General features: G+C 50.5%; 1 protein-coding gene across 2 annotated transcripts in view; it reads right to left on the bottom strand.

Moving 5' to 3' along the window:
- Positions 1-4,399: 4,399 nt before the first annotated feature.
- Positions 4,400-25,037, bottom strand: part of RGS9 (regulator of G protein signaling 9) — a 30,653-nt gene continuing 10,015 nt past the window's right edge. The window contains exons 3-17 of one of the 2 annotated variants that reach the window (XM_063175585.1): positions 24,708-24,758; positions 24,437-24,543; positions 23,937-23,988; positions 22,440-22,498; positions 21,959-22,035; positions 19,327-19,408; positions 18,381-18,443; positions 13,671-13,700; positions 13,021-13,082; positions 9,963-10,076; positions 8,985-9,100; positions 8,013-8,100; positions 7,368-7,506; positions 6,681-6,766; positions 4,400-5,321 (exon numbers count right to left, since the gene is read on the bottom strand). In XM_063175585.1, coding sequence (XP_063031655.1) covers positions 5,150-5,321; positions 6,681-6,766; positions 7,368-7,506; positions 8,013-8,100; positions 8,985-9,100; positions 9,963-10,076; positions 13,021-13,082; positions 13,671-13,700; positions 18,381-18,443; positions 19,327-19,408; positions 21,959-22,035; positions 22,440-22,498; positions 23,937-23,988; positions 24,437-24,543; positions 24,708-24,758 — 1,298 coding nt within the window. In that variant the 3' untranslated portion in view covers positions 4,400-5,149. Of the gene's footprint in view, positions 5,322-6,680; positions 6,770-7,367; positions 7,507-8,012; positions 8,101-8,984; positions 9,101-9,962; positions 10,077-13,020; positions 13,083-13,670; positions 13,701-18,380; positions 18,444-19,326; positions 19,409-21,958; positions 22,036-22,439; positions 22,499-23,936; positions 23,989-24,436; positions 24,544-24,707; positions 24,759-25,037 lie in introns of both variants that reach the window. The other variant, XR_010030439.1, reaches the window with a different exon arrangement.

The raw sequence follows: 25,037 nt of genomic DNA on the forward strand, positions 1-25,037 counted from the left end.
CTCTGGGATCACGTTTGGTTTGGATGAAGGAATGATGTTTTGCCACTCAGCATCTCATGAGGGGCACTCCGTTTTCCCCAGCCTCTTAATCAGCACGCTTTCAAATTAAAAAATTGTAATTAACAGGAGGTGGGCCCAGGCTGGGGACACAAACACGCCCCTGTTTTGGCACTGAAGCCTGAGTCCTGCCCGGCCAGCCCCCTCCAGCCCTGCTCCAGCTGTGCTGTGTTCAGTGTGCTGACACCTCATGGCCAAGGCAGAAACTCTGATAAGAGCCCGATTCCCAGGACATCACCCACACGTCCTCCATCTGCTCCAAGGCATGAAACCAGGCTCCTTTATCGACCAGTTTGTCATGAGCAGAACTGAACACACCAAAGACAGGAAAGAAAACCAGTCCAGAGAGGCTTGGCACAAACAGCTGGGCACACCAGGGGCTGTTATCCAGAGCTGTGGTGGTCTGGGTGTCCCTGCTGCTGGAGGATGGCTCCAATACACCTCTCCAACGTGTGCTGAGCCATGCATGGCCATCACTGCAGTCTCAGGCCGGGCAGGAGTGTCCGTGTTGGGGTTACCCTGCTCTCCCCTGTCCTGTGGGGGTCTCCCAGGGGCAGATCAGCTCCTTTGCAGAGTCCTTCCGAGCCCGGGGCTGCCTCTCCTCTCCCTGCCCGGAGCCCCCGGGGCAGGCTGGGCTCTCTGGAGGCGCGGCCGGTCTGACTTGGAAGAAGCTGCATTGGAAAAACACAAACTCATCACACACACACACATACACATACACACACACACACAGTGTTTTTTGATGTGCTCTGAGGCAGCAAGCGAGCTTGGCTTTGAGATTTCCACCATTCCAGCCCCAAATCCCACAGCAAAACTGCCGGGCTCGAGCCCACGGAGAGGGAGGACGAGGGGAATGTGCGCTGGCGCTGCTTTGAAGCTGCAAGGCCGCCCTGTGACAGAGCTCTGGAGCCAGGTAGAGCAGCAGCCCTCAGGTTTGTGCTTTGGAATTTATAATGTGGACTCATCCACTCGGCCAGCAGCAGAGGCAGGTTAAATGGGATCAGGGACATGCTGCTCCTGGGGAGGGACATGGCCAGGGTTTGGTTCCTGCAGGGACGACCTTGCCAGGCAAAAATTCCCCATCTCTGCCCTGGAACGACAAACACTTAGCGACTCTCGCTCAAGATTTCCCCTCCCTTGTCACTTCTGGTTCTCCTCTGACTTGAAATCACTAAACCAAACCTGAGTCGGTGCTCAAGAACACGGAGGTTTTCCAAATTCAGGGATTAGAAGTAAAACCTGGGGTTTTGCATCCTGAACAGGAGGTGTGATAATAGCAGAGGCACTGCCAGCATGGGCTCCTCGCCGGCTCCCATGGGAAAACTGCAGGAATGGAGACAGGGAAGGGCCTGGGGTTTGGGGCAAGCGTGGCAAAGGTGACTCCCAGACAGGGACCTCTCCCTCTGGCTAATCCCCAGCCGAGCCGAGCCCTGTCCGGGTGCGTGTCCGTGTGTCCGTGCGCCGCTCACCTGCTGACCGTCCTGCTGTCGGGCCGCAGCCGCCGCTCCCGCCCGCCCAGCGGCTGCACCTTGCCGTGGGGCACGGCCGGGCCCCGGGCCGGCAGCGAGCCCAGCCCGCCCGAGCTGCGGCAGCCCCTCCGCAGGAACCGGGCCCAGGCCCGGGCGGCCAGGTGGGATCTCCGGCCGCCGGAGGCGAAGGGGCCGGGGCCGGCTGCCCGCGGGTCCGGCCGGGTGCCCGCGGCGCTGCCCAGGGCCCGGTCCACGGGACAGGGACAGGCGGGGTCCCGGGGCAGCGGGGACACGGGAGGCACGGCCGGGGGCGATGCCGGGGTGCCGGGGCCGGCGTGGGCAGCCGGGCCGGGGGAGCAGGAGGCGAGGTGGGCTGGCTGTGGGGAGGAAAAGGAGAGAGGCTCGGTCAGCTCTGGGGGTGACACCCGGGGCTCCCCAGGCTTCTTCATGAGGAGAATCCCAGGCTTCTCCTTCACGAGGAGAATCCCGCTCCTCCTTTGGTGCTGCCAGGAGAGAAGGGCTCAGCTGGGAGGCGGCTCCAGCCACTCCAGCCGTGTCTGTGCCTGTGACCCCCTGTCCTGCAGCTCTGTCCCCTTCCCTGCCTTCCCCCTGCCCGAGCACGGGGCTGTCACACCTTGCCTGCTGTCACACCTTGCCTGCGGGGTCACTGCTGCCACCACAGCCCCAGCAGATGCTGACAGATCAGCCCCACACCTGCCAGGATGCTGGAGGAGACACCAGCCTGTGCCATTCCTCACCACCATTAGCTGCAGGCAGGAGGAGGCTGTCATGCCAGGAATGTGATCTTGGTTATGGACAGCACAACCATGTCACACCCATGGCACCAGCAGGGCCCCAACCCTCATAGTGCCAATGCCATCTCCTGCTGGAGCCCCAGTGTCCCTGACTGGGGCTGGGCAGGCTCCAACCCAGCTCAGCCAGCCCTCAGGACAAGCCCAAGCACAGACTGGACAGGACAAGGACAGCACATGCTGCATGCCACGTCCCCTCCCATTTCCCAAGGACTTAGTCCCAGCAAAATGAAATGCAGCTCAAGTGTCCAGGGAGAGGAGCTGAGAGCAGGGGCACACACAGGACATGCACACACACATGCAGAGATGGCACACAGAAGGATGAACACACTGAGACACCACAGAGAAGGATGGACTCGGCTCTTTTTCTGTTTTCTACATTTATTTTTATTAGACAGATGAATGCATGGAAGCCATGGCCAAAAAAATTAAACAACACATGGAAACAAACAATTTCTCTGAGGCTGGCACAAAGTGAAGTTCAGCATGTACCAAGCAACTTTCCTCTTCAGGGACTGAGCAGCAGAGGATGAGGAGCAGAAGGCTGAGCTGTGACAGCTCCATCAGCCTGTGGCAGGGCAAAGACAGCTCCTGCCTGGGTGTGAAGGATGGCTGCTTGTTCCACATGCAAAAACTGGTGTTCTACATGCAGTAACTGGTGTTCTACAAGCAATAACTGGTGTTCCACACAGTAATTGGTGTTCCAAACTGGTTCCTGGTGTAACTGGAGTTCCACAAGCTCAGTGACTCCCGAGCATGCAGCACGACCCATGGCAGGGGAGCAGCGATGCCAAGCAGAGATGATAAAGAATCAGAGAAAGGAATGGATCCAGAGAACATAACAAGCAAAGCAGCAGACAAAATAGAAGTAGAATCAGAGGGACTGACGGGAACACACAGATTTGTTATTTATTATTTATACCCTGACTTGATCTTCCACATGTTCCTACATACTGGCAATCCCAACATGCTCAGTGCTCCATGTTACACAAACTCTGCAGAGATTCCAGAGCTCGGCACAGCCCAGTGCCTTTGGGACCCCTGCCAGGTTCTGGAGAGTTTTCCAGTGCTCTGATGTCCAAACAGGCTGAGGGTGCTCAGCACCTGATGTAACAAAGCCTTGGGGTTTAAATTTGAAAAAAGGCAGCCTGAGCCTGCTCCCCTGCCCAGCAGTGCAGAATGTGCCCATGCTTCCAGCAGGAGTGAGAGCAACATCAGAGGGAAGGTCTGGGGTGACTCAGTTTGAAATCCTCTGAGGTTTATCAGTGATGGGGTAAGGAAGGGCAGGACAACCTCCCTGGCTCAGTGGAGGAGTGACTCCAAATCAGTGTCCAGCCCTGATCCTGCCATGGGGAGGGCCAGAGTCACTGCTGGGGACACACTGCCATCATGACTGTCCCCTGTTCACAGGGAGTTGCCCTGCAAGGACCCCAGGGCCTGCATGCACCCCACTATCCAAGGGCTCCCGTTCCCTGCCAGCTCTCTCCTGAAGCTGCTCCATCCCTGGCAGTGCCCAAGGCCAGGCTGGATGTGGCTCTGAGCACTCTGGGACAGTGGAAGGTGTCCCTGTCCATGGCAGGGGGTGGAATGAGATGAGCTTTAACATCTCTTCCAATCCAAACCACTCTGGGATTCTACGATCTCCCATTTTCTGTAAAATCCCACCACTATTAAAAAGGGATGAACAATGTGAACTGGAGAGAGGCAGCATCCCAAACCTCAGTGCTTCCACCCACTTCCTTTCCTTCCCCAAAATTTTAACAAACAAGGAAGCTTTTCAGTCCCTTCAATTCCCTTTACTGGGCTTTGCAGGAATCCTCACACTTCTGGTAACCATTGGCCTGGTCCAGGCATGCTGGGCTTTTCCAGCAAGGCCTGCAATCTTTATCCCTGAGCTCTTTAGCACTAATGTGGTATTTCAGCTTGCCTTATTCTAAAGCAAGAAAAAGCTTTAGAGCAAAAGAAAAAGAAAATACTACCTAAAGTTGAAATCTGCTCTCAACACCTCTACCTGTTCTCCCTTGCCTCTGGGCTACAAGCCAGTGGGCTACAAGCCAACTGCAGCTACCTCCTGTTGGATTTTTAACAACAGAAAATAGAAGAGCAGGAAAAAGACAAGACAAGAGGTGGGAAGGACTGGATAAAACCTCTCTTGGCTCTGGCAAGGGGCAGCTCTCTGCACCTGCACACCCAGCTCACAGCACAGGAGTCACAGGGAGAGCAGAGCAGAGCTGATCATCTCCAGCGTGCCAGGGGATGTGGGAGTGTCATTCAAATTCAGAAGGGCAGCTAAACCTTCAGAAATGCTCCTGCTGCTGCTCCCACAAGCAGCTCCTGTGCCTGTGGTGCAGGACTCTTGGAGTGGGGGTGTGGGGGCTCCTCTCAGGGGGTTCCCTGGGAGGGCGCAGAGCCCCCCATGGGATGGAGGAGCAGGGACTCTCTGGGCTGGGTCACCTCGCCCTGCTCCCCGCAGGCTCATCCCCTTAGGGCCAAGGCAGGCTGGTCTGAGCCCACTGGGGCACAGCTCTGCCCTGCCCTGGAGCAGCAGGCACGGGCAGCCGGGCTCTGCAGCCTCCCGGGGCTGTGGGGGCACCTCCCCTCCTGCGTGTGCAGGGTGCTGCCCCCGAGCCTGGCACACAGCCCGGCACTGCCCGGGCAGGGACATCTGCTCTCCAGCAGCCATGGCAACGTGCGGGAGCTGGCAGGGCCCAGAGCCGGCCCGGGAAAGCTAAAGCAGCACTGACACCTTCAGGAAGGGGAGGCGAAGCTCAGCCCGGCCTCGCCTTGTCTTTTCCCTGCGGGGCTCAGAGCCTACTTGGGAGGAGCTTCCTTCTGCAGCTGGTTCCTGCGATCCAGCTTGCTCATGACCTGCGTGATGTCCACGGTGTTGGCGGCTTCCCTGGCCTTGGCCTCTTCCTCCTGCTGCCTCAGGACGATGGGGCTGGGGCTGGAGCGCAGGTGGCGGCGTCCGAACAGACCCGTGCTGGGCAGAGACAGGGCAAGGACACGGTTACTGAGGAGAAGGGCACCAAAACCTCCCCTGGCAGGCAAAGTGACCCGGCAGGACCAGCTGGGACACAGAGATGGCCAAAGGAGTGACCCAGCAAAGTGCCCGGCACGACCAGCTGGGACACAGAGATGGCCACAGGAGTGACCCAGCAGGACCAGCTGGGACACAGAGATGGCCACAGGAGTGACCCAGCAACGTGACCCAGCAGGACCAGCTGGGACACAGAGATGGCCACAGGAGTGACCCAGCAAAGTGCCCGGCACGACCAGCTGGGACACAGAGATGGCCACAGGAGTGACCCAGCAACGTGACCCAGCAGGACAAGCTGGGACACAGAGATGGCCAAAGGAGTGACCCAGCAAAGTGACCCAGCAGGACCAGCTGGGACACAGAGATGGCCAAAGGAGTGACCCAGCAAAGTGCTCTGAACAGCACTGGGTGAGTCAGTGTCACACACAAGCTACAGGACTGCTAAAAGTGTCCAAGTCCTGCTGCTGAGGGCACACAGACACTCATCACTCAGAGCCCATCACTCAGACCAGAGCCACATTGTCACAGACATCTTCTATGAAAAATCCTTTCCTTAAGATTTTTCCTCCTAAGAAGCTGAGGCCTCAGGAACAAAATGTAAACAATGGTTATCTGCTGCTGTGGGATGCAACAGGTGCATTTTTGATTGATCTGTGTGAGTTGTGTTTACTTGATAACTAATGACAGCTACTTGTGTCGAAGCTGTAAGCAGTCACAAGATTTTATTATCATTCTATTCTTTTTTTTTTTTTTGCAAGCTTTCTGATGTTTCTTTTCTATTTCTTTAGTACAGTTTTGATATATCATTTTCTTTTAATATAATATATATCATAAAATAAAAAATCAAATTTCTGAAACATAAAGTCAAGATTCTCATCTCTTCCCTCATCCTGAAACCTCTGCAAACACTACCACACAGATCCCATGGATTATCCCAGACCTTGGCTCTGTCTCTGGCAGCCAAGGTTTGGTGGGCAGAAGTTTTCCCATGCTCAGGACACCAGTGCTGTCTCCTTCCAGGAAAGGAGCCCTGAATTAATTCAACAATCCCAGCCCTTCTCAGCAGACCCAGCAGAGAAGGCAGCTGAGCAATCAGCAGCTCCACTCCTGTTCACAAGCCTTTTCCAAAGGGCTCATGAATAAACAGCACCATCAGTCTCAAAGCAAAGCATCTTCTCAGTGCAAAATTTTATTTAATTAAGAGAACATCTAAATCATAGTAATTTTGCTGCAACTTGGGCTTTTTCTACCCTTGCTACAACAAGAAAAACAAACCCCACAATTACAGCCAGTTTCACTTGCCTTTTTTTGACACCCTCTTGTGGCACAACAGCCTTGGCCAGCATTTCCTTGTATATTGGAGACTTTAAATAGCGGCCATAGGAGTCCTACTAGGAGAAAAAAGAGACACTGGTAGTTATGGGCTGCAAACACCCTTATTAAAATCACCACCAAATGCAGCTGCTCAGGAGCCAGGGAGGCTGGGAACTGGATAATCTCCCCCAGCAGCTCAAGGGACTTTGCATCTTTCAGGCAAATGTAGCTATTTAAACCAATATCCTTTCATCTGGCTGGAAAATTCCCAGGATTTTCCATCTCACAATAAAGCTTCACAGGTAAGACCCAGATCAAAAGATCTGAATGAAGCTTAGCCTGGGTCAGGAGGGTCTCAGAGTAACTGCAAGGTGAGGAGCTTGTGTTCCAGGAGCCAAACTTTTCAAACTGGGTGAAAATCAGTCCAGTTCTGCTGCTTCCATGGAAGCTGGAATTGAAAGCAGGACCTGCAGCAGCCCCCTGACCCCACCACCTTGGGGACAGGCTGAGAGGGAAGGAGCAGCAGCAAAATACCAATGCCTGAAGCAGCACTTGCTTCACTCAGCAAATTTGAGGGATTTTCACACAAAGGCCCCTTGAAAGGGACAGCTGATAGCACACAAAGGCTCTGGAAGGGCTGGAATCCCCCTCAGGCTCTGGCAGCAAATAACAAACCTTTTTCATCAGCATGTAGATGTGGGTCTGAGCAGCATCCAGAACATATCGATGAGGGTGCTCCAGGCCCTTGACTGTGATGCCCATTGTTTTGCCATCGATGTTAATCCAGCGCCTCGCTCCCGGAGCCAGGAACAGCCTGCCAGGAGGAGCAATCAACCGTGCCATTAGCAGCTGGAGAATGCACAGACTCCTGTCTGTGCACGAAAGGAAAAGTCCCTTCAGCTCCCTGCTGCAATTTGCTGTCCTGATCTTGGGCAATCAATGTTCTCTTCATCAGAGACTCAGTGCACTCACTTCCTCTTGCACATAACTTTAGCTCCCTGGAAGCAAAAAGCCTCTCCCCACTTTGCTTGTGGCAGCCTCAAGAACTTTGCTATTCCATACCAGTATTTAAATTACATCCTAAGACTGAAATATAACAGAGAACAGAGAGGAAAAGTAAATATATACTAAAAAAACACTTCTACTTTCATCTTCAAAATCTCCTTTCCTGTGTGGGGACAAAAGACAGCCACAACTGATAACAGCCTACATGTAAAAACCTTCGGAATAAATCATTTGGACAATGATTTATTTTGAACCTGTGGAAGGTGATGGGACTCAAGCACAAAGAGTTAAAGAGTGGAAAGTTTTCACACTCACTTGTAGATTTCTTCTGCTTTTTCTTTGACCTTGGATTGGTCTCCATACTTGAGATCCTCACAGGCTTCCCAGAAACCCAGATTCTCTCCTGCATGACAAGGGCACAATCAGCAGAGAATGAGATTGAGGAAAACACAATCCCATTTATTAACTCCTGGATTTGTCTGGCACAATTTGCTGACCCCAAAGCAGCCTCTCCAATTGACTGAAAGAGGAAAACAGCTTTCCCCTGTTCTCTGCCCACTGACACCTCTGAGAACTTGTGAGCTCAGCCAGTTCCCTTCTCTGGGAGCAGTCAGAGAATCAGGGAATGCTCTGGGGTGGAAGGGACCTGAAATTCCATCTCAGTCCCATGGGCAGGGACACCTTCCAAATATCCCAGGCTGCTCCAAGCCCTGTCTGACCCGGCCCTGAACACATCCAGGGGCAGCCAGAGTGTCACTATAGAACACGAAACAAGATGAGCACACACACCGCTGCTCTCAAGGGGAAGAAAAGGGAAGTTTATTTTCTGACTCTAACATTTACAGTTTTCCAAAAGTGACAGTGGGGTGTCATTTCCAAAAGGGACAGGAGGGTGACAGTGCCACCTCTCCAATGACACTGGACAAACTAACAGTCTATCAAATTTCTCTTCTTCCATAAAAGAATGTAAAACAATGAGGTATTTACAGAAAGTGTGTGAGAAAGTTTGCTACAAGAATGCAAACATCAGAAGGCTTAGAAAACCTTAAAAATTAAAAAAAAAAATCTTAAAAAATCTTAAAAAATCTTAAAAATTCTTTAAAAACCCCGTGCCAGGTCCTCTCCACCCTCACAGGGCAGAATTCCTTCCTAAAACGCAATGTAAACCCTCTGAGGCTGGGCTGTACCGTGTGTCCTGTGCCACTAGATGGAACCGCCTGCCCTGGCTGCAGAGCCTGCAGCAGCCGTGTCACCTCAGCCTGGGGACACGGGGACACTGCCACCCACCGCTGAACTCCTTCTTCAGGAAGAGCTGGAAGTTCTGGCGGCCCTTGGGGTCCCGGATCAGCTCGCTGAAGTTGAAGGCCCATCGCTCCACGCGCATCCTGGTGGGCACCTCCACCCTGCGCGGGGAGAACACAACAGCACCGCTGCTTCCTCTCATTAGCAGATTAATTAAAACCAAAATGCCCTTTGCTGCAGTGCCAAGGGACTTCTCAGCATTCTCTTGTTTTCCAGAGTGGTGTAATGAGCTCCTGAAGTCAAGCCACTAAGTAAGTTGTAATTAAACGACTCAGGGCACAGCAGGATGAGGATTTAACTGGGATTTCTGCAGCTCTCAGGGACAGCCCAGCCTTGCCCTGAGGTTTGACTCAGTCCCACCCTGGAGGAGGCACTGGTGGCTGCCCAGAGCTTTGCTTCTCATGAAGGCACACATCCCTGGGGATGTCTGATGGGATTCAGGGAGTCCAGGATTGCTCTCTCAGAACCACTGAGATGTTGGAAGCTCCAAGCCACTGTGTAATTAGCAAACCCTATCCAAAGGGAAACCAAGGGAGGCCTCAGAGAAGGGATGGACCACCAGTGTGTGCCTCCCACCCAAAGCCTCTCCTAAGGGAGCCTGAGGGGTGAGCAAAGAGCAGGGGAGCAGCTGAAGGCTGAGCTGCTCCTGTTCCATTCAGTGCTGGTCAAGGTGGAACAGGACTCACCCTTCACTCATCCAGGGAGGATCAGACCCACCAGCAGGGCTGAGTGCACACTCCCATCATCAGCTCAGCAATTTCTGTGATGTTAAGGAAGGCTCCACTTGAAGAAGGCAGTGCTGAAAGTTCAGCACGGAGTACTCCCAATTTCAAAATAAGTTTGAAAGGGAACACTCCTCTGTGATCAGATACCACAACGAAAATCAGTGCTTCCCTTTCCTGATTTCTATCAGTGTAAAGGTCACTGTAAACCACAGGTTGGCAAAACAACAGAAATACATACAGCTTTGCATTGAGGTCCCAAAAGTCAGGGTCATCTGATATCCAAGGGTTGCTGGGGAGACATCCAGACAGGATGGGATCATTGGAGAGGAACTGCTCAGAGTACTTCACAACCCTGCAACAAATCCAAAATCAAAACATGAATTTGGAAGGCAGAATTACAGCCAGCCCAATTATAGCCAAATAACAGATTACAGATCTCCTCAGAGGTGCAAGACTCTCAGCACAGGGATCTGGAAGGTGGCCTCTGCCTTCCCAGAAAAATCAATTCATTAGCTCAGGTAATCTTTTCCATTTCCCAGCAGAATCTCCTTTTGAAGCAGTGAATTTGTCCATTCAAATATAAGGAGGTACAAGACTCTTCCATCACCTCCTTCTGCCTTTTCATTTTAGGGAAGAGAGATTTAGGACTCCAAGGAGAGTTTCTGTCTCCTGTTCTCAGCTGGCCAGGGCCTGATCCTGCCCTGCTCTGGGGGGAAAGTGTCAGGGAAAGGAACACAGGGGTTGTGCTCACCCAGGTGGGTTCTCAGCCTTCCCATGGGCCATGGGAGAGCTCAGGGAGCTCAGGGAAAGTCAGGGAATGCTGAGGGCTCATGCCAGCTTCTCCTTTCCTCCATCACCCACCACAGGGCTCATTCCTCTGCGAGTGGCTCTGAGGGCTTGGCACAAAGCAGAGCTGCCTCTCTCCCATCAGGAACCAGACAAACACTTCTCCTACCTTCTAACTTGGCCAGACTTCTAATTACAACTGATTTCACTAATGTCCTGGAATTTTAGCTCCAGCCTCCCTTTTTCATTCTTGAAAAAAAAAAAAAAAATCTTCTGGTTTCTGCATTTAAAATTCCTTGCAGGCCAAAGTGCTTTGATGTGCTCAGAGCTGGGAGTGCAGTGTCCAGGAGCCCATTGCTAACAGGCACCTTGGCACTCATCCCGCAGTTCTACAGAGCCAACCACAGGGCTGGCACACAGCTGCCCCATCCTCCCTTCCCACTGGCAATGCCCAGGCATCCAGCACCTGCACTGGCCACTCCAGCCCATGATCAAGCATATCTAAACCTGTCAGCTCAGGGAGCACTGCTGTGTGGTCCTGAAGAGCTTTGCAGCTCCTCCCAAATCACTGCAATGCTCTGAAGCATGCACACTGCCCAAATCCTCATTAACAAGAATTTGATTTGGACCCAACCCTGAAGCTGACACTCTGGAGTTCCAAAGTCCCTGAGATTTTTGATGCAGGTGATAAGCATCATCCCACCAAACTAATGAGAAAAAACCTCCCTTGCCAAACAGTGAAACACCACAAAATTGCTGGAAAGCAGCCAGGGGTCCTCAGCTCCAGCTCACAGCTTGGAGAATTGAGGCAGCAGAGTTTTAACTGACCTGCAAGTCAGTGACAAAATGAACATTCCCTGAGCTGTGCAGGGAATTGGCCACTGAGCACGGGGCAGAGCCAGCCCAGCCTCCCTCCAGAGCTCTGGGCAGGAAGATCTGCCTCTCCATCCCCAGTGCCCTGCAAGCTGTGCCTCTCAGAAGACTCTCTCTTTCACCCATCCCATTCATCCAAGATTATTCCCCAGGGAAATGGCCCGAGCACTTTGTGTATGTCAGATGTGACAGGAATCCCTGGTGGCAATGGCTGATCTCTGGTGGCAATGGCTGATCTCTGGTGGCAATGGCACATCCCTGGTGGCAATGGCAGGTCCCTGGTGGCAATGGCTGATCTCTGGTGGCAATGGCACATCCCTGGTGGCAATGGCACATCCCTGGTGGCAATGGCAGATCCATGGTGGCAATGGCAGATCCCTAGGGGCAATGGCAGATCCCTGGTGGTAATGGCACGTCCCTGGTGGTAATGGCACATCCCTGGTGGCAATGGCAGATCCCTGGTGGCAATGGCACGTCCCTAGGGGCAATGGCACGTCCCTGGTGGCAATGACAGATCCCTGGTGGCAATGGCACGTCCCTGGTGGCAATGGCACGTCCCTGGTGGTAATGGCACATCCCTGGTGGCAATGGCAGATCCCTGGTGGCAATGGCACGTCCCTAGGGGCAATGGCACATCCTGGTGGCAATGGCACGTCCCTGGTGGCAATGGCAGGTCCCTGGTGGCAATGGCACATCCTGGTGGTAATGGCACATCCCTGGTGGCAATGGCAGGTCCCTGGTGGCAATGGCACATCCCTGGTGGCAATGGCACGTCCCTGGTGGTAATGGCACATCCCTGGTGGCAATGGCACATCCCTGGTGGCAATGGCTGATCTCTGGTGGCAATGGCACATCCCTGGTGGCAATGGCACGTCCCTGGTGGTAATGGCACATCCCTGGTGGCAATGGCAGATCCCTGGTGGCAATGACAGATCCCTGGTGGCAATGGCACGTCCCTGGTGGCAATGACAGATCCCTGGTGGCAATGGCAGGTCCCTGGTGGCAATGGCACATCCCTGGTGGCAATGGCAGGTCCCTGGTGGCAATGGCAGTGTACCAGGAGGTTGTACCTAAGGAGCCTGGTCAGCACAGTAGGAATGCCTCTGGCACACACAGCAGTGCCTATAGCCAGGGCTGGAGGCTTCATCGAGGATGTGACCAGGAAACTCTGCCACTGGGCAGGGGAATTGCTGATTAATTGCTTGGGTGCTCACAGGGAGGCTGCTTCCCTCTGCAGGGTTACACAGCCAGAGCTGAGCACCACCATGGGGCAGGGACAGCCCAGGGTGGGGAGCAGGGACAGGAGGGTCAGTCTGTCCTGCTGGCTGCTCCTCCTGATGGTCAGACACGCTGCTGGATCCTCCCAGGCATCACAGCTGACCAGGGCAGGGTCAGCATCTCCTGATCCCAGTGGGATTCTCAGCCAGAGGTTGGTGCTGCTCTGCAGCAAAGCTCCCAGGGAGCCTCTTCATCCTGCTGAGACTCTGATCCCTCCTCCTCCTCCCAGACAGCACTGGGCCACCACATGGATGCCCTGGCTGAGTCACCAGCTGCCAGAGCAGACAGCTTCATCAGCTCATCAGGAGATAAGCACTGCAGACTAATTAATGTGTGGACAGAAGGAAATCAGGACTTACCCTCCAAGAGAGACAGAAGATTTCACTCTGGTCTTCAGGATGGCCTGCTGATAGTACATGATCTGAGGGATCAGACATGGCCATGGTTAGGAGCACAGAGGTTTGAAGATAAGGCCTATCTAAACCTCAGACTGCTTCTCTCCCAGGCAGTGGGGCTAATTACAGCAGGGACTGATTCTTCCCTAATTAGTGCATGCCCAAGGAACCCCAGGATCCCTGAATTGTCTCAGTAAAATGTCTGTTTTCACTGAGCTCACTGCAAACATCACAAACTCACTTTGCAATGTGCAAGTAATTAAAAAGCACTCCCCATGTTATATAGAAATTGAATAATAGCTCCCATCCTCAGCACCTACAAATGCTCTGGATGATTTAGCATGTAATTAGCACTGATTCTTGGCTGTCTCTGCGCTGGCGCCACCGTGATTTCCCCACCACTAATTTGGATCTATTGGATTTCAGCCCTGGTGTCTGTCCTTGCCTGAGCCTTCCCGTCACTGGGAGAGCTGCAGTGGGAGGGAATGGCCTGAAATTAATTTGATAAAAGCTCCATGAGGCAGGGATTCTGCTTTGCAAAGAGCCCGTGCCCTGCACAGAGGGCTTTGAGCCACACAGGATGAACACTGAGAAGTGAGGGAAGCACCACTCACCTCTCTCCTGTAGAATTCCATTGTATTTTTCTGTAAAATATTAAAAAGAAAAGAATCATTACATTGGGATGGGGGCTTACATTTGTTTTTTTGGTTTTTTTTAGCCATGGAAACACCGTTGCAGCGCTGCCGTTGTGCAGCACTCTCCAATTAATTCTGATTACAATTAAAATCAAACACAGCAGCTGAGCTAATCAGGGTATCATCAAAGCTAAGAGCATCCCCACACGGTAAATTGTCCCATTAGCTGTATTTACTGTTTAGCATTGCTTCTCCCATCACAGGCTGCCTGTATGCCTTCAATTAAGGGGTTATTCTAATGGAGCTAAAATAGATTCATTTACGAGACACAGATTAGATCATTCAATATTAGCTAAAGGAGACAGGAACCAACACATTGCAAAATATAAACACCACAATTAAAAGCCTCAGAAGCAGTATCTGCTGTGCAAAGGGTGTTTAGGTTGTGATTTGAATAACTCAGCCCATGTTACATGTCATCCACAAATGAGCAGGCAATCGAAGGCAAGGAATTAACTGCAGGGTGTTTATTCCCACAGCTTCCTTTGAAGCACAGTTATTTGTGTGGAATAAACTGCAGAAGGGAGAAGGAAAGACAGGCTAAGTCAGGGATGCTCCCAGCAAGCCTTTAAAGGCTCAGGAAGGGTTTCAGTTGCTCAGCTCCTGTTTCAGTCAAGACCTGCACCCCAAAATGATTCCATCAAATGAGTCCTGTGGCAGGTGGGGTCTGCAGAGTGCCTTGGAGAAGTGCAGCTTGTGAGGGGTGAGGGATGAAGATTCTGGTACTGAATGGCACAGGCAGCTCTGCTCTCCCCTCACCTGCACCCCAAACTGCCCCTGCTTTGGGAAAGGCAAGATGCTCCCCAGGCTGCTTTGTGGGGACACTGATCTGCTTTTGCACTTTAATCACCATCCTGCTCAGGAGGAAGAAATTCTTCTCCACAACGCAGAAAAACACCCCCAGCTCTGGTTCTGAGATCCCCACTCACCATTTCAGCAGCAGCAGGAGCCAGAAATGCAGCAGAGCCCAATCCCTACAGCCCCACCACAGAGCCAGCCCTGACCCTCACCCAGCCCCAGCCTGGGCACCAAAAAAGGTCCTGGCAGTGGTGTTGTGATGGGAGGAAGCTTTTCCTGCTGGGAATGCCATGAGCAGCTCTGAGTGGGCAGCACAGCCCATCTCACAGGGACAGACAGGGCAGCAAACCCAGCAGTGATGCTGTGCTGGCCCTGTGGGACACATCAGGGGACAGACAAAGCTCCAGGACAGCAGGATCCTTGCTCACAGCCTCCCCTGCTGATCCACAAGCTCCTGGCACACCCTGGTAAATGATGGAGGAGCTGAGGAACAGCCAGGAATCAGCTGCATCCCTGATTCCAGGCCACCTTCCATTCCTTCCCCTCATTTCTACAGTGTCATTGTTTCAGACAGACAGACTGCAGAAATGGAAGGGAAAATCACCTGTTTGCACAGTGAAATTTATTCTATTTCCTGCCCTAAAGCGTCCTGTTTGGAGCCCTGTGTTAGTGCCCTCCTGCACAACAGGAGTTCTCTGTCTCCCTGGGGAATGTGAGACACAAACCAGGCCTCATCACATTTACAAGTGCCAGCTGAAGGGCTCCATTTGATGGAACTTGTGGCCAGAGCAGTGATTCCAACACGTTAAAATCCTTTAAAAACCCCTCTTTTCTTCCACTTTTTTTGCCAGCTGGGGCCTCAGACAGGCCTGGTGCAGTGGGGAAGGAGAAGTGGGTGCTGGCACAGTGGCTGGAAGGCAGCTCACGTGGCAGGAAAGTGCTGTTATCTTCTAGAGGGGCCTGGCAGCACAGCACACACACGAGACAAACAGCTGTGGGAAAGAGAGAGAGAACACAGCGAGTGAAATCTTATACAGAGACAGAAAGGGGTCAATTAAAATGCCATCACAACAGGATAATTATATGTGGGTGAAGAAAAATCAGCAAACAAGGGAAGATTTGATTTTTTTTAAGTGCCCCACACAGCAAGGATCCTGGCACAGTCAGTGTGGTGGGCAGCTGCTCCTGGGAAAACAAGGGGGCTTTGCCAAGGCTCCAGGTGGGGAGGGGATTTGCTTAAACTGCCCCAGAGAGGGGCTGAGCATCTCTGAGCAGTGCCACGAACTGAACTGCAGCAAATCCAAGGGGAGCCCAATGCTGAGCACCTGAGAGGCTGCAGGTGCTGGCTGTGCTCAGCCCCTTCCAGCTCTCCAATCAGCAGCAACTGGGAGGAATCTCAGCTCTTTCACCCCAGAGCTGCTCATAATTTCATTTCCCTTTCTCCCAGTGCCCCCAGTTCCCATTCAGAGCTGCTGCAAGTGGCCCTGGGCACTGTCCCTGTCCCACTGAGCACTGCCAGCTGTGCCCACCCTCCCTGACCCCAAGTGCCCTGCACCACCCACCCACTCTGCCTCTTCTGGAAGGAAATCATCTTTGGAACAAAAGAGTGGTTTCTCATAATGAGATTAATTTTGCAATGCCCTTATAATGAGTGACTTATCCCAATTACTGCAGCCTCCAAACCCAACATGGCGATTACTGCAAGGCCTCAGTCTGTCCCAAGCGAGTGCCACGAGCTGTGCCACATCCTGTGACACCCCTGAGTGCCCTGGTCACAGCCTGTGCCACCAGCTCTGAGCTCCCTGGGCACTGCAGGGCCAGCAGCTGCTCAGAGCCCTGCCTGTTTATCTCCCTGTGCTTTCCAAACTTGCGATGATGCAGCAGAACTTTATCAGGCAAGCTGGCAGGATTTATGAAATTAAAGGCCAGCAGTGACTCATTGATCTGTGGCTGATTTGCTGCACACAACAAACCAGGGCACTTCATTCAGCAGCCCCTGAGGGCAGCACAGGGATTTTTGGGGGAGTTAAAGCTCTTTTAGAAGGACTCTGGCTCCAGAGGCTGTGCAGGTTCCTGCAGGCATTCAGGGCTCATTCTCAAGCACTGAGGCTTGGTGTGAGCCTGAAAGCCAGCAAAACAAGGCTAAAACATCCCTTAATTATCTGTTCAATGGGTGGCTACTTCTGCCTGAACCCCTAACACACTCTAACCACGAGGTTTGCCCATGGATCAGCAATAAAAGTCCTTCAGAGGAATCGGAGCACTTGTTTATCCCTAGAGGACCCTATCTGTGAGGGAGGAGCAGCCCACCAAAGGGTCTGAGCAAGAGAAGGAGAGATGTTCATGCTAATGTCAGCTTCAAAGAAATCAGGAATTCATTCTTTTCTTTCCTTCTCAACTGCCAAGATAAAAAAAAACTCCATAATTTGGCCAACAAAGTGAGGGTAGATTGAGCAGGAGCAGGGACACAAACCAGAGCTTGGCCCATTTATTCTTCCAAAGGCTGCTGAGACACAGGTGTTGGTGAGAGTAGAGGACAAAAATAAAGCTGCTGGTCCAAAAAGGGGCTCCATGAGGGCTCCTGCCTGCCTCTTGGATTCTCAATCACTCTTTCAAAATCAAAGGAGGAGCAAGGAGAATCTTCCCTTGTCAGCTCAGCCTCCAGAGGGGAGAATGGCATGGAAGTCACCCCAAAGCTGTGTCCTTTCATTTCTGCCCTCCTTGGAGCCTCCCCTGTCTCTCATGGCCAGGGGAAAGTGGGCAGAGACCCCTCAGCTCCCTCCCCTGTGCTACCAGGCACTGGCAGCTCTTCAGGCCATTTGCAAACCTAAAATCCCTTCCATGTCAGCTGCAAAACTGTGGGTGAGAAGTTGGCCCACTCCTCTTTCTATCCCTCTCCCTTTCCACTACTTCTTTACTCTTAAAAAAAAAAATAAAAAAAAAAAAAATAAAAAAGGCTTTTCAGCAGCTGCTACTTACAGCATGAACAAAAAATAAAATACATCCCAAGCCTACACTTTGCTGCTTTTCAGTCTCTATAGCAATAGAACACAGCTGGCCAAAGCAATTTTCCTGCCTCGGCTGGAGGTGTTTAAAGGCTGCTACAGCAATGGGAAGTTGTGGGAGCACTGTGAGGGTGATGGCAGAAACATTTGCACTGAATTGCTGAGAGATGTTTTGACTTTGCTTCCAAATGAACATTGTTAAGGGCACAAAGACAGGATCACCTCAGAGGGCTGATGGGGAAAGGGAACAGCAGCTCCAGCTCCTCATCCACTGAGAGGATCTGTGTGATTTCAGACCAGTTCACCCAGTCACAGCCCTCACAATCTCCATACACCGATTCTGTTTCTTTGTGGCCTACAATATGCATTTTTGGCAACATTTTGTGTCTCCACCACACCAACTTCTTCATCTTCTTACCACACATTGATTTTCCTCTGGGAGTTATTCTGTAATTTGATTTTAAACCTGGATCTGTGCACTGACCCTTTACACCCCACAAAGTTCATTCAGCACTCATACAAAGGAGCACCTGGGGACAGAGGATTCCTCAGTTCAGCTTCACCAGCAAAGAAAACATGTCCTGCAGCCAAGCACTCACAGCAACTGGTGTGGCAGGAAAGCTGACAAAGCCTTTTCAAGGCAGAAGGAGCTGCCAAAGCCATTTTGAGAGAGCCTCAACTCTGCCCTGTTCTGCTGCTAGAGCTGAGCTGTCACACTCAGCCTGCAGTGCCCAAAAAATGACAACCCCAGGGACATTTTCTGGGCCCTGCCCCACAGATTCAGTAGGTGTGTGAATAAAACCCAGCCCTGTCTCACCTGGTTTACCTTATTTTCATTGGGGTCTGTGACTCGGTCTATTCCGTACTCGAGGGCGCTCAGCATGCCTGGCTGTGGTGAACAACAAACAGAGCTTTGGAACTCGTTTGGTTCAAAGGCACAAATGCAGGAGGAGACCCCCAGGCCTCCAGTGGCAGCAGCTCCCAGCCAGCAGTGCCTTGGGAACCCCCAGATTTGGGGATGCCCCTCTTCAAGCTGCAGCTGGAACTCTGTCCCTTGCAGCTTTGGGAACAACCAGTTGTGGGAATCCACAAAATCACAGGGTTTTGGGAAAGCTGCAAAAGGCCTCAGAGACAGCAGAACTGTGATTAGAGCTAAGCAGCAGCCATGGGATTGGTCAGCAGAAAAATTATTTAAACTGTAGAAAAGCAAGGACAAATAGAACAATGGTCTGTGTATTAATGCTTGTCTAGAATAACTAAGCTACAGAAAAGTTTATCTAGTGAGATATTAGGAAGTTTGAAGCTTAATAATGGAGCTCTGTGCATTGTGTTTTAAGGCTTACAAGCAGGTATTGTATTTGAAATAAGCAAGCATTGTTTTAACCAATGTGCTCATAGTGGTTAGATAGAACTAGTGTCAATGTGCTTTTGCTTTGTGTGATTGGTCAAGAAGCTTATAAAGTGAGTTGTAACATGAAGTTCTTGGTCTGCTGCCTGGGATGTGAGCTGGTGGCATCTTCCCATTGCCATAACCATGTAATGAGAACGATGCTGGAAAATCAAGCAGCTCAAGGCTGTTCCCAGCAGTCCCATCCCATTGGGGATTTGCACAGAGCCCCCAGCCAGCGATACCAAGGGAAGGTGGTGGGGACTGAGGGCAGCTCTGGGCTGCCCTGCCCTGGCACTCAGCCCTTTCCACAAGGGAGTTTGTCCCAGGTGGCTGCAGGGAGGGCACCACCAGTCACTGCAGTCACCCTGTGCCCCCTACTCACAGGAGTTCTGTTCACAAGCCAGTAGGCTCTCTCCTGGCAGTCCAGGGCGTACCTGTCCTCCTTCTTCCGCTCCTTCCCTGCCCTGCAAAGCCAAGAACAGGGGAATTCAGCAATTCTGCCCTCATGAATCAGCGGGATGAGGAGCAGGGCACACCTCCAGCCTGCCATGCCCCGTGGGTCCCAGCCTGACTGAGCCATCGATGCCAGCCCTGCCCACATCCTGTCCTGGCTAATTCTGGGCTGCACATCATCTTCACATGGCCACACATGACTCTGCCTTCTGAGAAATCATCATCATCACCTTCCTGAGATGAGCTGGGAGCAGGCACATCCCCTTCTGGCACAGACACATCTTATCAAAAATCCTTTCCTTAGGATCTTTCCTCCTGAGAAGCTGGGAGGCCTCAGGAACAAAATGTAAACAATGGTTATCTGCTGCTGTGGGATGCAACAGGTGCATCTGGGAGTGGCCCATGTTGGTTATTTCTAATTAATGGCCAATCACAGTCAGCTCGTCAGTCACAAGATTCCTTTCCTTTCCTTTCCTTTCCTTTCCTTTCCTTTCCTTTCCTTTCCTTTCCTTTCCTTTCCTTTCCTTTCCTTTCCTTTCCTTTCCTTTCCTTTCCTTTCCTTTCCTTTCCTTTCCTTTCCTTTCCTTTCCTTTCCTTTCCTTTCCTTTCCTTTCCTTTCCTTTCCTTTCCTTGAAATTTCCTTGAAATTTCCTTGAAATTTCCTTGAAATTTCCTTGAAATTTCCTTGAAATTTCCTTGAAATTTCCTTGAAATTTCCTTGAAATTTCCTTTCCTTGAAATTTCCTTTCCTTGAAATTTCCTTTCCTTGAAATTTCCTTTCCTTGAAATTTCCTTTCCTTGAAATTTCCTTTCCTTGAAATTTCCTTTCCTTGAAATTTCCTTTCCTTGAAATTTCCTTTCCTTGAAATTTCCTTTCCTTGAAATTTCCTTTCCTTGAAATTTCCTTTCCTTGAAATTTCCTTTCCTTGACATTTCCTTTCCTTGACATTTCCTTTCCTTGACATTTCCTTTCCTTGACATTTCCTTTCCTTGACATTTCCTTTCCTTGACATTTCCTTTCCTTGACATTTCCTTTCCTTGACATTTCCTTTCCTTGACATTTCCTTTCCTTGACATTTCCTTTCCTTGACATTTCCTTTCCTTGACATTTCCTTTCCTTGACATTTCCTTTCCTTGACATTTCCTTTCCTTTCCTTGACATTTCCTTTCCTTTCCTTGACATTTCCTTTCCTTTCCTTGACATTTCCTTTCCTTTCCTTGACATTTCCTTGAAATTTCCTCTCCTTGAAATTTCCTTTCCTGGAAATTTCCTTTCCTTTCTTCTGATAAAATCCTTTCTTCTGTCCTTTTAGTATAGTTTTAATATAACATATATCATAAAATAATCTAATATATATAATAAAATAATAAAATTCAGCCTTCTGAAACACGGAGTCAGATTCTCATCTCTTCCCTCATCCTGGAACCCCTGTGAACACCACCACACCCTTCTTAGGCACACAGCCTCTCTGCTGACCTGTCCCCAGTCCTGCTGCTTCACCCCTGTCCCTGTCCCATGTCCCCAAGGGCTGCCACCCAGAGATACACCCTGGACATGTCTCAGCCCTGTCTCTCAGTAAAGCAGAGGCATTTCTCAGAGAAACTGCTTGGAAATGGTTCTGAGGAGGCTTCCCAGGCACTAAAACCCAAATCACCTCCACAATTAAACAGAGGAGGCACTAGCATGGTTTGGGCTCGGACCAAGGAATTCTTTCCCAGAAAAGTCCTGAGCACAGTTTGGGGTTTAGCACGGGGAAGGGAACATTCCCAGCAGGCAGTTTGCATGTGGCCTCCCTGCTGTGGTTACAGGCTGGGTGCTGTGCCCCAGTCTGCCCCAGCAGCACCATCAAACAGCCTCAGACAGGTTTAATCTGCTGGGCATCCGACTTTGAAACTGCACTTGGCATCTCTGAGCCCAAGTCTGCCCTCAGTTTACAAGAACAACAGTCTGGTGTTTAATGAGAGTTATCTGATGAGCTGCACTCCCAGGACTTGGCCGCCAGCCCAGGGAACACAGAGGCTGAGGAGCAGCAGAGCCACTGCCTGCCCTGCCAGGAGGGAAAGGAAGGTAACAGCGGTCCACAGAAGCAGGAAGGATCTCTAAAAGAATATTCCCATCTCGTGTTCACCAAGTTTCCTGGGAATTTGAAGGTTTCGGTTGTAAAATCAAGTTATTTTAGCTGGGTACTGAAGTATGCACTTCAGTTTTCTCCAGAAGTCCCTGCTGGGACCATTTACTGCTTCTTGATTCTCCACTCAGCTGAGAGATGTGCCAGAAACTCCTGACCCAGACCAGCAACAGCCCCAAAGTCCAGGGCCTGACCCACAAATCCTCAAGGAGAATTGAGCTAAATGAAGTTGTTTCTAATTAGGGCTTGCAGCATCAGGACCCAGCTCCTTCACAGAACCACATCAAGTGCTAAACCTAAACCTCCACTCCAAGCCATTTTAAAGGCATTTTGGTGTTTTTAATGTGTGACTGAACTGTGCACTGAGCCAGCCAAGCTCTGCTCCTCACATCCTGCCCAGTGATGCAAACAAGGGAATGCAATTCAACTCACTTATACTGCTCCTTGGCCTGCATAATGACAAAATCCCACTTGTAGTTTATTTTCTGATTGAGCATGTTGTAATGTTCCTGGAATAAAAATAAAAAAAGCAGTTTAGTGTGAAAATTCTGACCAGGGCACTCCCATGCAGGGGTTTTCTTGACTCGCCACAGTTCAACGAGGCCAGGCTGGCCACTGAGCCAAGAAATCTGGATTGTTCTGCACATAATTACAAGAATTGCAACAGTTCAAAAATACCATTGCAAGGAGAGCGATTACCCCTGCTAAAATTATAATTGACTTCACAGGAGTTTGCTGTACTGGTTGTTTTTTTCACTTGCAAAGTGTTGGATTTTGGTACAGCTGCAGGAACACCTCATGCAATTGAAGAGGTGATTTTTTTTTTTTTGCTGTGCCCCACTCATTAGCAACAAAGGGCTTAAGCTGTAGCAAATGAGGGTCTTGTAATGGAACAAGTGCAGTGCCTCCTCACCTTTTCATATTCTTCCAAAACCCCTTTCCTTTTAATGTTCTTCTTTGCTAGATAAATTGCTGTGGAGGTAGAAGCAAATTAGCAGTCAGTTACACAAGTGCAAGAATAATTATAAATTTACCCACATTGCAATCACAGGAGCCTTTGTCTGCTAGAACATCTTCCCAGGCATGAGCTCCAAGCTCACAGGAAGAAAGGACTTTGGTGCTTTTGGGATGTCACTGATGCCCAGGCAGGACAGGCAGTGTGTCCTTCTGCCACCCTTCCCTGGGGAACTCAGCCACAGTGTCAAGGGACGCTGGACCAAACCTTCCAGGTGCTGAGGCTCCTCAGACCTCCAAGTTTTCCAAGCACAGGCCAGTGGGTTTTGCTCAAGTTCTAATAAAAACATCCCAACAGAAACCAGGCTTTTTTATTTCCTTGGGAAATTTACAGCATAATGCAGATAAAAGCAACAGAGGACAGCCCTGGCATGGACAAATCAGCCTGGGAACTGCACAGCCCACAGGAGCAAACCCAGCTGATCAGCCCAAAATTCATGAGCAGCTCTACAACAAAAAGGCATCACAAATACAATGAGCAATTTATATGGAAAAAAACATCAGGAGATATCACTGTGCTTTCCAGAAAGGAAAATAAGAACCATCTCTGAATGCGGGGCTTGGTCCAAAGCTACAGGAAGACAGCCCTGGGCTCAGGTCCAGGAACACACTTAACTGCTCAGGGAAATCTAATCTTGTGTTTAAAGCCTTCCCTCCCCAGCTAGGTAATTCAGATGTGCTCCTGTGTGATGGATCTTGGTGGAACAGAAGAGCTTCAGCACTTTCTCTTAGCAAGGCCACCACAAGGTGGTCACACCCTCCATTCACCATTACTCAGAATTATTTACAAAATAGCATGAAAAAAATTGCCAGGGCAGAATTCAGGGCAGAACTCACTCCTTGTGAGTGGAGATGAAGCACAAGAACAGGAAGAGCAGCAGTGGAGCAGGACTGTGGGACAAACCCACACCCCTGGGCACCTCTGGACTGTCACGGACATATTTTTTGAAAAATTCTTTCATTAAAATCTTTTTTCTTTAGAAGCTGAGAGGCTTCAGAAATGAAATGTAAATAATAATTATCTGCTGCTGTGGAATGCAACAGGTGCATCTGTAATTGGGCTCATGTGGATGTTTTTAATTGATGGCCAATCACAGCCAGCTGTCTCAGACTCTGGTCAGTCACAAGATTTTATTATCATTCTTTTCTTTTCAAGCTTTCTGATGAAATATTTTCTTTTATTCTCTTAGTATAGTTTTAGTATATAATTTTATTTTAATATAATATATAGCATAAAATAATAAATCAGCCTTCTGAAACATAAAGTCAAGATTCTCATCTCTTCCCTTGTCCTGAAACCCACAGCCTGGGTGGGAAAAACCCACAGCCCTGGACTTTGGGACAAACCCACAGCCCTGGACTTTGGGACAAACCCACACCCAGTGCCACCACTCACCATAGTCAGTGTCATCAGCAGCCCAGCCCTGCACTGGCCAGAAATAAGGGGTCTGCAAGGAAAGGAGCCTCCTGTTAGTGCACACAGGCCCTGAACTGATGGATTCCTCATTCCCAGTACCAGGAATATCCTGATTTCCCACGGAGAGCAGTGGAAAGAGTCCAGCCATGAACCTCAATCCCATCCTGTTCTGACTGTGCTTTTTGAATATTCATTATTCAGTGCCCCCACATCACCCATGTCCAACCAGCAATTCCATTTGCTGCTTTTAAGATCTGGAAGGGAACATTCTCTGGAGGAAAGCACAGCTATTTTTAGGCTGAACAAGTACACTAATTTCGCTGAAGAAACTATCACAGTTTCCCTGTAAACTGCAATCTCAGACTTCTCTGAGTCTTTTCCTTCCTCCTGCACAGCTCCACAGCTCCTGGGAAGTGCCCCAGCTCCTTGTTTTTAATAAAAACCAGTGCTGAACTCCCTCTCAAGGAGCTGCAACTCACTTGAAACCTGTAGAGGCTGCCATCTGCCCTCAGGGTGAGGTTCTTTGGCTCCTGGAGAGGGTAGATATATCCATATTTCACAAACAGGTCTCCCAGGTGGAGTGCCTCTGAAAATGGAGAATGCAGATGTTCTCATTGCACAGAAACACTTCACTGGAATTAAAAGGGAGCTCTCATGCAGGGGAGAATTCAGCTAAAAGGTTTTGCTGCTTGAGAGCTTAGTTTTATGCCTGGAAGCTGGGAAAGGCTCAATTTTCACATTTTTACCCACCTTCTGCAGTGATTTTCAAGCGCTGAAGGATCCACTGCATGATATCATTACCTGCAAAGCCAAACAAAGCAAAGGTCAGGCACTGAAATCAGGAGTGTGCCCAAACCCACAGGGGAAAAGGAGACTCTCCAGGGCTCACCCCTCACTGTGCTCGGGATGCCACGAGGGCACAGTGTCATGGACATCTTGCATGAAAAATCCTTTCCTTAGGATTTTTCCTCCTGAGAAGCTGGGAGGCCTCAGGAACAAAATGCAAACATTGATTATCTGCTGCTGTGGGATGCAACAGGTGCATCTGGGATTGGTCTCATGTGGTTGTTTCTAATTAAT

This window comes from Melospiza melodia, chromosome 24, assembly GCF_035770615.1.
Source record: "Melospiza melodia melodia isolate bMelMel2 chromosome 24, bMelMel2.pri, whole genome shotgun sequence".
Classification (NCBI taxonomy): domain Eukaryota; kingdom Metazoa; phylum Chordata; class Aves; order Passeriformes; family Passerellidae; genus Melospiza; species Melospiza melodia.